The 11,099-nt window shown below is 43.8% G+C and overlaps 1 protein-coding gene across 4 annotated transcripts in view; it reads right to left on the bottom strand.

Annotated features, from left to right (window-relative positions):
* Positions 1-2: 2 nt before the first annotated feature.
* LOC118370880 (thrombospondin type-1 domain-containing protein 4-like) overlaps positions 3-11,099 on the bottom strand; it is a 59,279-nt gene continuing 48,182 nt past the window's right edge. For all 4 annotated transcript variants that reach the window (XM_035756096.2, XM_035756097.2, XM_035756098.2 and 1 more), the window contains 10 exons: positions 7,532-7,707; positions 7,311-7,401; positions 6,950-7,147; positions 6,657-6,786; positions 6,247-6,451; positions 5,668-5,841; positions 5,115-5,288; positions 4,499-4,678; positions 4,205-4,349; positions 3-3,948 (listed from right to left, as the gene is read on the bottom strand). In XM_035756096.2, the coding sequence (XP_035611989.2) occupies positions 3,806-3,948; positions 4,205-4,349; positions 4,499-4,678; positions 5,115-5,288; positions 5,668-5,841; positions 6,247-6,451; positions 6,657-6,786; positions 6,950-7,147; positions 7,311-7,401; positions 7,532-7,707 (1,616 nt within the window). In that variant the 3' untranslated portion in view covers positions 3-3,805. The remainder of the gene's footprint in view (positions 3,949-4,204; positions 4,350-4,498; positions 4,679-5,114; positions 5,289-5,667; positions 5,842-6,246; positions 6,452-6,656; positions 6,787-6,949; positions 7,148-7,310; positions 7,402-7,531; positions 7,708-11,099) is intronic.

Below are 11,099 nucleotides of genomic sequence, written 5' to 3'. Positions count from 1 at the left end.
TATGCACTAAATAAGTATAAACATACATTTATTTACCTATTCTCTCCAAAACCGCCAATCAAACCTTTCCCATTTCAATTATGAAGTAGTGTACAGTACATTGCAGATGTTTGCATTTGAATTCCAAATACTAAAGTATAGTATAGCATTTGAATTCCAAATACTAAAGTATAGTATAGCATTTGTCATAAACCATGTCTGATTTAAAAAAATAAAAAGATGGTGTTAATCATCAATTGAAATACTTGTCTGTTTGGAAATTCAGTTAATTCCCTTTAACTCAAAGTTGCATTGAATACACTGTATTATCATGTAGAGAGTCCATCCCAGTAGCATCTGATTACACATACAATACATACAGGATGAGAACACATCAACCATGATAAATATGTCCTCAAAACCTTTTCTTACAGTGAATGTTAATAGGATGGATGCAATCAAAAAGGAACTCATTGCTCTTGAGGTACAATACAGGATAAAGGACAAACTAGTTGGGCATAATACTTTACTGGCATGGTCAATTTATCACCTTTGTTTAGATGTTTACCAGGCCTACCCGAGTAAAAGTTTCAATTTACTCAAATGTACTTAAAAAATATCTATATTTGTGAAGATTCTGGTACATTACTGCAGTTATAAAGTGTCATGAATATACCAGTATCCTTTTAGTGAATTAGTGAATTAATGTTTCAATCTCCACATGAACATAAAAATGTACAATGGTGTAATCTTTTTATCTCACACAAATATAGTAGTTTTACCTTCTCTTTAAGAAGCATAGTGTTCTAGAACTTCTAACCATCTGCTTTAACCATCCAGTGGGCTCTGGAATGCCTACATCCCTTTCCTAGGCAGCGATTGGTGGAGAGGTAACAGACGTTTTAACCCTGCAGCCAAAAGGGGCCACTGTTGCCGATAAACCAGCGCCCTCCCTGGGGACCCCAACAAATAAATAAAGAGGGCTTTCTGTTCTGTTCGGGCACTGGGAGGACCTGCTGAATTGCCTTCAGTTCAGCAACTTCTTCACTCACTCAATCATACAGTACCAGTCAAAAGTTTGAACACACCTACTCATTACAGGGTTTTTCTTTATTTTTTACTATATTCTACATTGTATAATAATAGTGAAGACATAACCATGAAATGACATATGGAATCATGCAGTTACCAAAAAAGTGTTAAACAAATCAAAATATAATCTATATTTGAGATTCTTCAAAGTAGCCACCCTTTGCCTTGACAGATTTGCACACTCTTGGCATTCTCTCAACCAGCTTCACGAGGTAGTCAGCTGGAATGCATTTCAATTAACAGGTGTGCCTTTTTAAGTTAATTTGTGGAATTTCTTTCCTTAATCCGGTTGAGCCAATCAGTTGTCTTGTGACAAGGTAGGGGGGTATACAGATGATAGCCCTATTTGACAAAAGACCAAGTCCATAGTATGGCAAGAACAGTTCAAATAAGCAAAGAGAAAGGACAGTCCCATCATTACTTTAAGACACAAAGGTCTGTCAATCCGGAAAATGTCAAGAACTTTGAACGTTTCTTCAAGTGCAGTCGCAAAAACCATAAAGCGCTATGATGAAACTGGCTCTCATGAGGACCGCCACAAAAAAGGAAGACCCAGAGTTACCTCTGCTGCAGAGGATAAGTTCATTAGAGTTACCAGCCTCAGAAATTGGAGTACAAATAAATTCTTCACAGAGTTCAAGTAAAGCGTCTGCTAAATGGCATATATTATTATTATTATTATTAAAAGACACATTTCATCATCAGAGACTATGTAAATCAGGCCTTCATGGTCAAATTGCTACAAAGAAACCACTACTAAAGGACACCAATAAGAAGAGATTTGCTTGGGCCAAGAAACACGAGCAATGGACATTAGACCGGTGGAAATCTGTGCCTTGGTCTAATGAGTAATTGTGAAACGCAGAGTAGGTGATCGGATGATTATTTCCCACCGATGGTGTTTTTCCCACCGTGAAGCATGGAGGAGGTGTGATGCTGTGGGGGTGCTTTGCTGGTGACACTGTCTGTGATTTATTTAGAATTCAAGGCACACTTAACCAGCATGGTTACTACAGCATTCTGCAGCAATACACCATCCCATCTGGTTTCCGCTTAGTAGAACTATCTTTTTTTACAACAGGACAATGACCCAACACACCTCCAGGCTGTGCAAGGGCTATTTGACTAAGAAGGAGAGTGATGGGGGGCTGCATCAGATGACCTGGCCTCCACAATCAACCAAATTGAGATGGTTTGGGATGAGTTGGACTGCAGAGTGAAGGAAAAGCAGCCAACAAGTGCTCAGCATACGTGGGAACTCCTTCAAGACTGTTGGAAAAGCATTCCAGGTGAAGCTAGTTGAGAGAATGCCAAGAGTGTGCAGAGTTGTCATCAAGGCAAAGGTTGGCTACTTTGAAGAATATAAAATATATTTAGATTTGTTTAACCCTTTTTTGGTAACTACATGATTCCTTGTGTTATTTATTAGTTTTGATGTCTTCACTATTATTCTAGAATGTAGAAAATAGTCAAAATAAAGAAAAATACTTTAATGAGTAGATGTGTCAACTTTTGACTGGTTCTGTATATACACAGCAGTGATGCAAAATATATGATTCACTACAATGACACATGAACATTTTAGAGCTTAATTTGTTAGAGGGTTGCTGTGTAAAACTGGTGAGCTGTCACTTGGGGCTCTATTCAATCCGTATCGCAGAAGTTAAGCGTTACAGCGTGTTTGAAATCTAAAGGCAATGTTCCATATTAGCGGAGACTGCATCACGGTAAACACTGCATATGTTGGCTCAATCAGAAATGACCTTAACATTTATATTGCGCCATCGGTAACGCTTCACCGGTACAGATTAAATAGAGCCATAGATCTGGACTGAGCAATTACTGTTTGACACGTCCTCCTGTGAAGTAGTGAAATCTTTGGTCAACTAAACAGCTGTGTAGGAGAGTATTGAATAGAGCCCTCATGATGCGTAATTGGGGATGATTTAAGAGCAAGCTTGGGCAACTTCATACTACAAGTAGTTAATTAGATCATAAATATTGTAGATTTTAAAGCATAAAGAAGCTTATTAAAATGTGTACAGTCTATACATTATGCAAAACAAACAGAATCTTGCTCTGCTTTAATACTGTATCTTCCTCTCCTTTAATGTTATCTAAGAGAGCCATGGTAGTCAAGAGTCTCATCACAGATGTGGTAGCAGTCCTTAGTTGTAAGAAAGATAACTCCCACACACAATATTACCTCTGCACGTTGTTTATTCTGTCAACGTTTCGGCCAAAGACCTTTTTCAAGACCTTAAATCCATTCAGGTGAATGGCAGCGGCAAACTGCTTCCCATGAAACACAATATAAACCCAGACGGGAACTTTTACTGGAGGGGATTCTGGTTACAGACCATAAAGTGGTTCCAGATTCTTCGGTTTGGTGTCCTGTCTATCATCTCGCCTCACCAGAGCTCCTCCACTCATAGCCCTGTTAAACGTGTCCTTCACAACCATCCTACAAGAACCATTCAGTTTCATGTATTGCCCATTGGCAATCTCCTCACATGCCAAAAACAAGTTGGGCTTTCACTTCCTTTCTTTGCGGTCTTTCAGTTTTTCAGTCTGTATCTTCAGCACTCATATTATAGTGTCCAGTCAATGTCCACCCAGAGTCAGGTTCTAGGCTGTCCTCTCCACTGTGGGTCAGTGTGTTTGGCCCAGGGACTGAGGGCCTGCTCTGGGCGCTGTGTCAGGCCCCCTAGAGGTCTGAGGCCTGGGGAGGGGGCTAGCTGAGTGCCCTGTGTTGTGACTGTCTGTGGGCCACTCGTGTGCAGGAGGCACAACAGGTTGTCTTGTAGTAGTCGTACACACAGAGACGTGCTTGGACCACCACATTGCAGTTGAAATACTTGTCTCGACAGTTCTCATCTGAAAAACAATCATAATCATAATATCAGTGATTTTAAGTTTTAGAAACCTTTAAGTATTTTCACAAGTTTTCTGTATGGAATAAGATTTTCATTAATGTTGAACCATTTCAGACTAAATTCCCCTCTAACCCTCATTAAAACTGTCTGGCAGTAGTTAGGACCAGACCAGCCATCATTAACCAATCCAACTGTATGACATTCCAGCGGAGGTGCCTTGGCCCCAGATCCATGTTTACTACACAGTAGTAACTGACCTATGTGTGGGACGCAGGGCTCTGGGTTGCACTCTTCTCTCTCCACTGGTTTCAGCTCCTCTTCACAGCCCTCACTGGAAAGCATGTCATCAGACAGACAGCGCACCTCCCTCACACGGAAGCCCCCCTCACACGTCTTAGAACACTGCAGGGACAGGGACAGAGAATACAGTTCAAACCTCATTCTCCCTGTCTTCAATTATGCTTTCAAGAGAGTGTATTTCACAACTCGACATAAAATCGTGTGTGTGTTTTTTCTTGTGAGTGTGGGCATGTGCTTGTACAGTTACTCACAGCGCTCCAGTCTGTGTGGTACCACATGGCCCCACAGGGCTTGAGGTGGCAGCTCTGCTGATTAAGAGGCTTGTCTAGAGAAGAACATTCGTAGGGCGGCATTACATTGAACCCCTCGTCAGTCTTCATCAGACACACCACTGCCCTCTGCTGGCTGCCCGAGCCACACTCCGTTGAACACTGGGGGAAGGAGAAAATACAATAGGTAATACTACACATGGGCATGACATGAGACATCTGAACTGTTTCAACATGTTTTGTTTTTTTAAAGAAAAAGGCATCACTGGCTCAGTTGATTGGCCGACCTGAGTTATAGAAGGTACCCCTTACTTAAAGGGACGGTTTCCTGGACAGAGATTAAGCCTTGTCCTGAAATAAATATCTACTTCAAGTGGAAATAATGGACAATGGATTTGTAACATTTAAGACTTCCTCTTTCTGTCCTGGGGTAAGAAATGTTTTTTGGGGGTGGTAATACAACCCTGACATGAGACATCAGCAAAAATGTAAGTAATGAGCAGGAGACATCTGTAAAATCTGCAGCAAATCCTCATCCTAATCTTTTCCCAGATGTGTCCCTACAAGCCCAGTTTGACCCGGCGTTGTCCTGTCTTACCTGACTCCAGGGGGCTGTAAACCACTCGATGCGACTCTCACAGGGGCCGTGATTACAGACCTGAGAGTCAGTGGGGCGCTCATGGCCACACCCCTCCAGAGGCAAGCTGCTAATGTGATTGGTCAGGCACAGAACGCCACGGGTCCGGATGCCCATCCCACACTCAGCAGAACACTGCAGAGAGCAAAGACATGGTAAGTGACAATACAAACAGTTGACCTATGCCTTGATTCAATCCGATCAGAGGTAGATCTGTGTATAGCGCACTTGACTTTCAAAGGTAATTTCCAATTGAGCCGGCATATGCAGCGTTTACTGTGAATGGGGAACATTGCCTTTAAAAGGTGCAAAGCTGACAAAGCTATCTGATTGGATCCCGGCCCTAGTATCACCCTCGTTTTTAACACTAGTATCAAGTCAATTTGTCTTCAATTATAATCTTGCATCTACAATACTGTAGTAGATGCAATCAAACAATTACTACAGTATTAGGTTAGAAAAGTGTTAGAGAGTGATGGTGAGAGTCCATGTCCTCAGTCCTACACATACATACCTTATTCCCCCAATCAGTGAAGAACCAACTTTTAGCACAGGGCCCCATGTCACAGTTCTCATTGTCACTGGGTCGCAGCTTCATGTTGCACTCCTCGTTTGACACAAAGTCTCCCATGTTGCTGACACAGTGCACCTCCCTGGTCCTCTGGCCCACGCCACAGGGAACAGAGCACTGGGGAAACACAGGAGGGGCAGTAAAATACTATAGGGGTAGTGTTCAGTTCATCTCACACTGTAAACATGGATCAGTTCTTTCTGATGAATGTAACCTGTTGTCTGTGAAAACAACTGGGAAAATGCTCCATAGAATACTTGCTTGGGTTTAATTTATGATAAGGAATGTTAGAAACTTTAGAGAAATGATAACATTTATCTAATTGGGGTTCATGTACTTTCTGATACATTCTTTTAATACAGTATGTTAAATCTTGTCTGAGTACTCTGAATTGAGCCTGCCTCAGATGGGTGGGGTATGTTAACACTTTTAAATCTATTCTAATAGTTCCATGTGCCGAGCAAGCTAAAGTATTTGAAACAAATACTATTTGAAGCATATTGATTGACAGCTGTCACTCACGGCGCTCCACTCGGTTCGTATCTGCCACTCGCTGCAGATTTTCAGCTGGCAGGTGCTGGTGGTCTCGGGCTGCTCCAGGTGGCGGCAGCGGCTGGTGTGGACGTTAAGGGTCCGGTTGGCATACACCTGCCTGCACAAGACCTGGCGGTGCTGCATACCCAGGCCACATGTCTTACTGCACTCCGACCACTCACCAATGTCCCAACTGCACAGTAGGACACACAAGGCCCCATGTTCAGAGGGACACAATAGCTATGTGATCCCAACATATAAATACATTTAAAGGGTAAGGAACTTTTCAAGAAAATTATAGGAAATCTGGGTCTTCTGACTTTTGCTAAAGCTCTGTGTATGTATTGAACCAGTGTGTGTAGTATGTAATGTGTGGTTGAGACAGAGGGGTCTCTCACAAGGCAGGGCAGGACTGAAGGTTGCAGGGCTCCTCCTGTGAACTGGGCCTGGTGCTGCTGTCACACTGGTTCCCTGGTACCTGCTCATGGCTCAGTCTGTGGACACAGCGGAAGATGGTGTACCTGCTACCTGAAAACAAATACACAGAAAAACGTTAGATGTTCATGCCTCAATACTGCATCTTCACTACTCACTGAGGGAATCTGTTAAACCTAGTTGATCAACTAGTATCAATTAGAGGTTGAGACCTCTTGGGGCTTCAGTTCCGACAAAGATGCATGCCATGTCTTACCTCTGCCACAGGAGGCACTACACTCTGTTGCCCCAGACAGTTTCCAGTTGTATTCTCTCTGACGTTTGGGTGGCTGGACCGCTGGCACCTGGTTGTTGGGTACCTGGGGAGAGTACTTGCCCCCTCCTGCTGGATCGTACCCCTCCTGGTTGGGGTTGCCCCGGTGGTCAATCCCACTTTGCCCATACAGAGTATTCCCTGGGAGATCGAACATGGGATTTCAGCCAAAATAAACAGGGGAAAACTCAGTCATTGAGATGCAGCGCCATCAGTGGTTGTGACCCCCTCCCTTTGTGGACTAATAGTTCCTTTAGGCCATACAGTCCCAGTCAGTTGCATCAGTAACTATGGGGAGCCTCACCTCCAGGTCTGTGGTTGGGGTGCTGTGGAGGGTTGTCAGAGGGAAGGATGAATTCATAGCTCACTCCTGGGTTGGGCTGCTGGTAGATCACCTGAGGACAGAGCAACAATTCTTCAGTAAACAAGTTAATTATAACGTAATGTGCCAGTGTAAACTGAAAGAGAAATATGTGCCAATATGAGCTACATTTTACTGTACATACAAGTTGACTGGTTACATACATAAACATCCAGGATCTCATTGGTTGGCCCTTCAGCCAGGAAGGACTCCCCGGCGGTGCTGGTGACCTCATTGGGTCGTCGGTAGGTGAACATGGTGCCCACCCCCTCATACTTCCCTGGCCGGTCAATGGCCCAGTTCCCATTGATGATGGAGCGACCTGAGCGGCTTTTCAGAGCTGCAGACAGACCATGAGTTGACTGTTAATAAAACACACATTGAAGGAAAACTATATTTTGTTATTTGTTTCATTAGTCCATTCTTGATGTAGTCCCAAAATGTTTTGATTGTCAGCACTCAAGTTTTCAAGATATGTAACTTTCGTGTAATGTTTTTCAGATGGCCTGTTGCCCTAACCATGGAATTCTCCAATGTGGCTGTAGAGTTGAGAGATTCAGCTACACAATTAACATAAAGCTTTGCCAGCTATTTACTAACAGGTTTGCTCATTTACGAAAGACACTGCTTTTTTCCCTGAGGATTTCTGTATTTGGAAAGGTGTGAGCTATTTTCATATTAAATGCTGAACTTCCTGCTTTACAGGAAGTTTGGAGGCACTCAATATGGCCGCCGGTCCCCCACCACAGAACAACAACTTGAATGGAAATGTCCATTCTAGTAGTTATATTTCTATGAGACAGACAGCAACCCTTCCTGTCACCATCAGCTCCACTATGCTTAGACAGACAGGAAATAATACTGCCATAATTATTTCATCTGAAGTGGTTTTAACATAATGAGCAAGACCGTTAAAAGTGAGCTGTGTAAATCACCGCAAACTGAATACATTTTGTCACATGTATCTTCAAAGCCTTGTCTTTTGTAAATGAGCAAACCTGTTAGTAAAGAGCTGGCAAAGCTTTATGTTCATTGTGTAGCTGGATCTCTAAACTCTACAGCCACAATGGAGAATTCCATGGTAAGGGCAACAGGCTGTCCGAAAAACATTTGACAAGTGACATTAACTAAATACACTGCTCAAAAAAATAAAGGGAACACTAAAATAACACATCCTAGATCTGAATGAAATATTCTTATTAAATACTTTTTTCTTTACATAGTTGAATGTGCTGACAACAAAATCACACAAATTATCAATGGAAATCCAATTTATCAACCCATGGAGGTCTGGATTTGGAGTCACACTCAAAATTAAAGTGGAAAACCACACTACAGGCTGATCCAACTTTGATGTAATGTCCTTAAAACAAGTCAAAATGAGGCTCAGTCGTGTGTGTGGCCTCCACGTGCCTGTACGACCTCCCTACAACGCCTGGGCATGCTCCTGATGAGGTGGCGGTCTCCTGAGGGATCTCCTCCCAGACCTGGACTAAAGCATACGCCAACTCCTGGACAGTCTGTGCTGCAACGTGGCGTTGGTGGATGGAGCGAGACATGATGTCCCAGATGTGCTCAATTGGATTCAGGTCTGGGGAACGGGCGGACCAGTCCATAGCATCAATGCCTTCCTCTTGCAGGAACTGCTGACACACTCCAGCCACATGAGGTCTAGCATTGTCTTGCATTAGGAGGAACCCAGGGCCAACCGCACCAGCATATGGTCTCACAAGGGGTCTGAGGATCTCATCTCGGTACCTAATGGCAGTCAGGCTACCTCTGGCGAGCACATGGAGGGCTGTGCGGCCCCCCAAAGAAATGCCACCCCACACCATGACTGACCCACCGCCAAACCGGTCATGCTGGAGGATGTTGCAGGCAGCAGAACGTTCTCCACGGCGTCTCCAGACTGTCACACCTGTCACATGTGCTCAGTGTGAACCTGCTTTCATCTGTGAAGAGCACAGGGCCCAGTGGCGAATTTGCCAATCTTAGTGTTCTCTGCCAAATGCCAAACGTCCTGCACAGTGTTGAGCTATAAGCACAACCCCCACCTGTGGACGTCGGGCCCTCATACCACCCTCATGGAGTCTGTTTCTGACCGTTTGAGCAGACACATGCACATTTGTGGCCTGCTGGAGGTCATTTTGCAGGGCTCTAGCAGTGCTCCTCCTGCTCCTCCTTGCACAAAGGCGTAGGTAACGGTCCTGCTGCTGGGTTGTTGCCCTCCTCCGGCCTCCTCCACATCTCCTGATGTACTGGCCTGTCTCCTGGTAGCGCCTCCATGCTCTGGACACTACGCTGACAGACACAGCAAACCTGTGCCATCCTCGATGAGCTGCACTACCTGAGCCACTTGTGTGGGTTGTAGACTCCGTCTCATGCTACCACTAGAGTGAAAGCACCGCCAGCATTCAAAAGTGACCAAAACATCAGCCAGGAAGCATAGGAACTGAGAAGTGGCCTGTGGTTATCACCTGCAGAACCACTCCTTTATTGGGGGTGTCTTGCTAATTGCCTATAATTTCCACCTGTTGTCTATGCCATTTGCACAACAGCATGTGAAATGTATTGTCAATCAGTGTTGCTTCCTAAGTGGACAGTTTGTTTTCACAGAAGTGTGATTGACTTGGAGTTACATTGTGTTGTTTAAGTGTTCCCTTTATTTTTTGAGCAGTGTATAAGAGTGTTTGGACAACTAAAAGCACATATTAGGCATGCAGAAATAAACTAGAACATAAGTCTATTGAGGAGAATGGAGCAAACATCAGGGGATAATGGTAACGATAAGTCGTTCCATGGAAGAATCCTCGGTCCTGTTTATCCCCAGGATGTTGCATCACAGCAAGCTTTTACCCACTGATATATGAACTCTTCCAACAACAACGCCAAGCGACGCAGGAACAGCAGTCACAGCAGGCACTGAAAGGAGCCATTGTTCACGCATACTCTACATTTCCTGCTTAGGTGCTTACTCACTGAGTAAGTATTGTGTAGGGGTTGAGTGGGGACTCATATTAAAAAAGCAAGGCATAACTTGGCACCCCCAGTTAGTAGTTTTGACTTAGAAAAGTAGTTTCAAAGCAGGTTCCATCGCTGGGCTCAGTGGTGGTGGTTTTCTAGGCAGCAGTGAAATTCCTCACCTTAATTAAAAAGGATGGGAAGGCTGGAGGAAAAGGTCCTCTAATGAAAGCTTGTTTATATACTTTCCCTTGAGGGGAGCAGCCAGGCCAGGGGAAGTGGGGGCCAGGCACTCCCTTTCTCTCTCTCTCGCTCTCTGTTTCTCTCTTTCTCACCTTTCTTTCGCTCTCTCTCTCGCTCTCTCTCTCTCTTTCTCCCAGACGCACTGCTATGCTATGGCATGGTTCTCATTAAACCAATGTCTCCAACAATAAAACCCTGACATTCCAGAAGTCATTCCTGAAAATAGACCCACTTCTGTGTCACACTGTTATGCTCCTATAAAGACAAGATCTTATTTATTCAATGAATTACAGCAAAGGGCTTTAAAAAAATAAAAGATTGTAACCAGAAGTGCACTGTGTGGTTACTTACTACTGACAACATAGAAATGCTCACATCCAAAATTCTGGAAAAATCCCTCCTGCTCTGTATTTGAGCTGCCTTATAATTAAATTAATCAAATCAATTTAACAAGCAGCTGTTCCCTGCTGCCTGATACCAGGCTCACAGCACGGATGTAGCAAGACATGACCTAAATGATATAAAAAA

The sequence above is a fragment of the Oncorhynchus keta genome, chromosome 14 (assembly GCF_023373465.1).
Source record: "Oncorhynchus keta strain PuntledgeMale-10-30-2019 chromosome 14, Oket_V2, whole genome shotgun sequence".
In the NCBI taxonomy this organism is placed as follows: domain Eukaryota; kingdom Metazoa; phylum Chordata; class Actinopteri; order Salmoniformes; family Salmonidae; genus Oncorhynchus; species Oncorhynchus keta.
The sequence above is the reverse complement of the archived record's forward strand: the minus strand, read 5'-3'. Positions and strand labels throughout refer to the sequence as shown.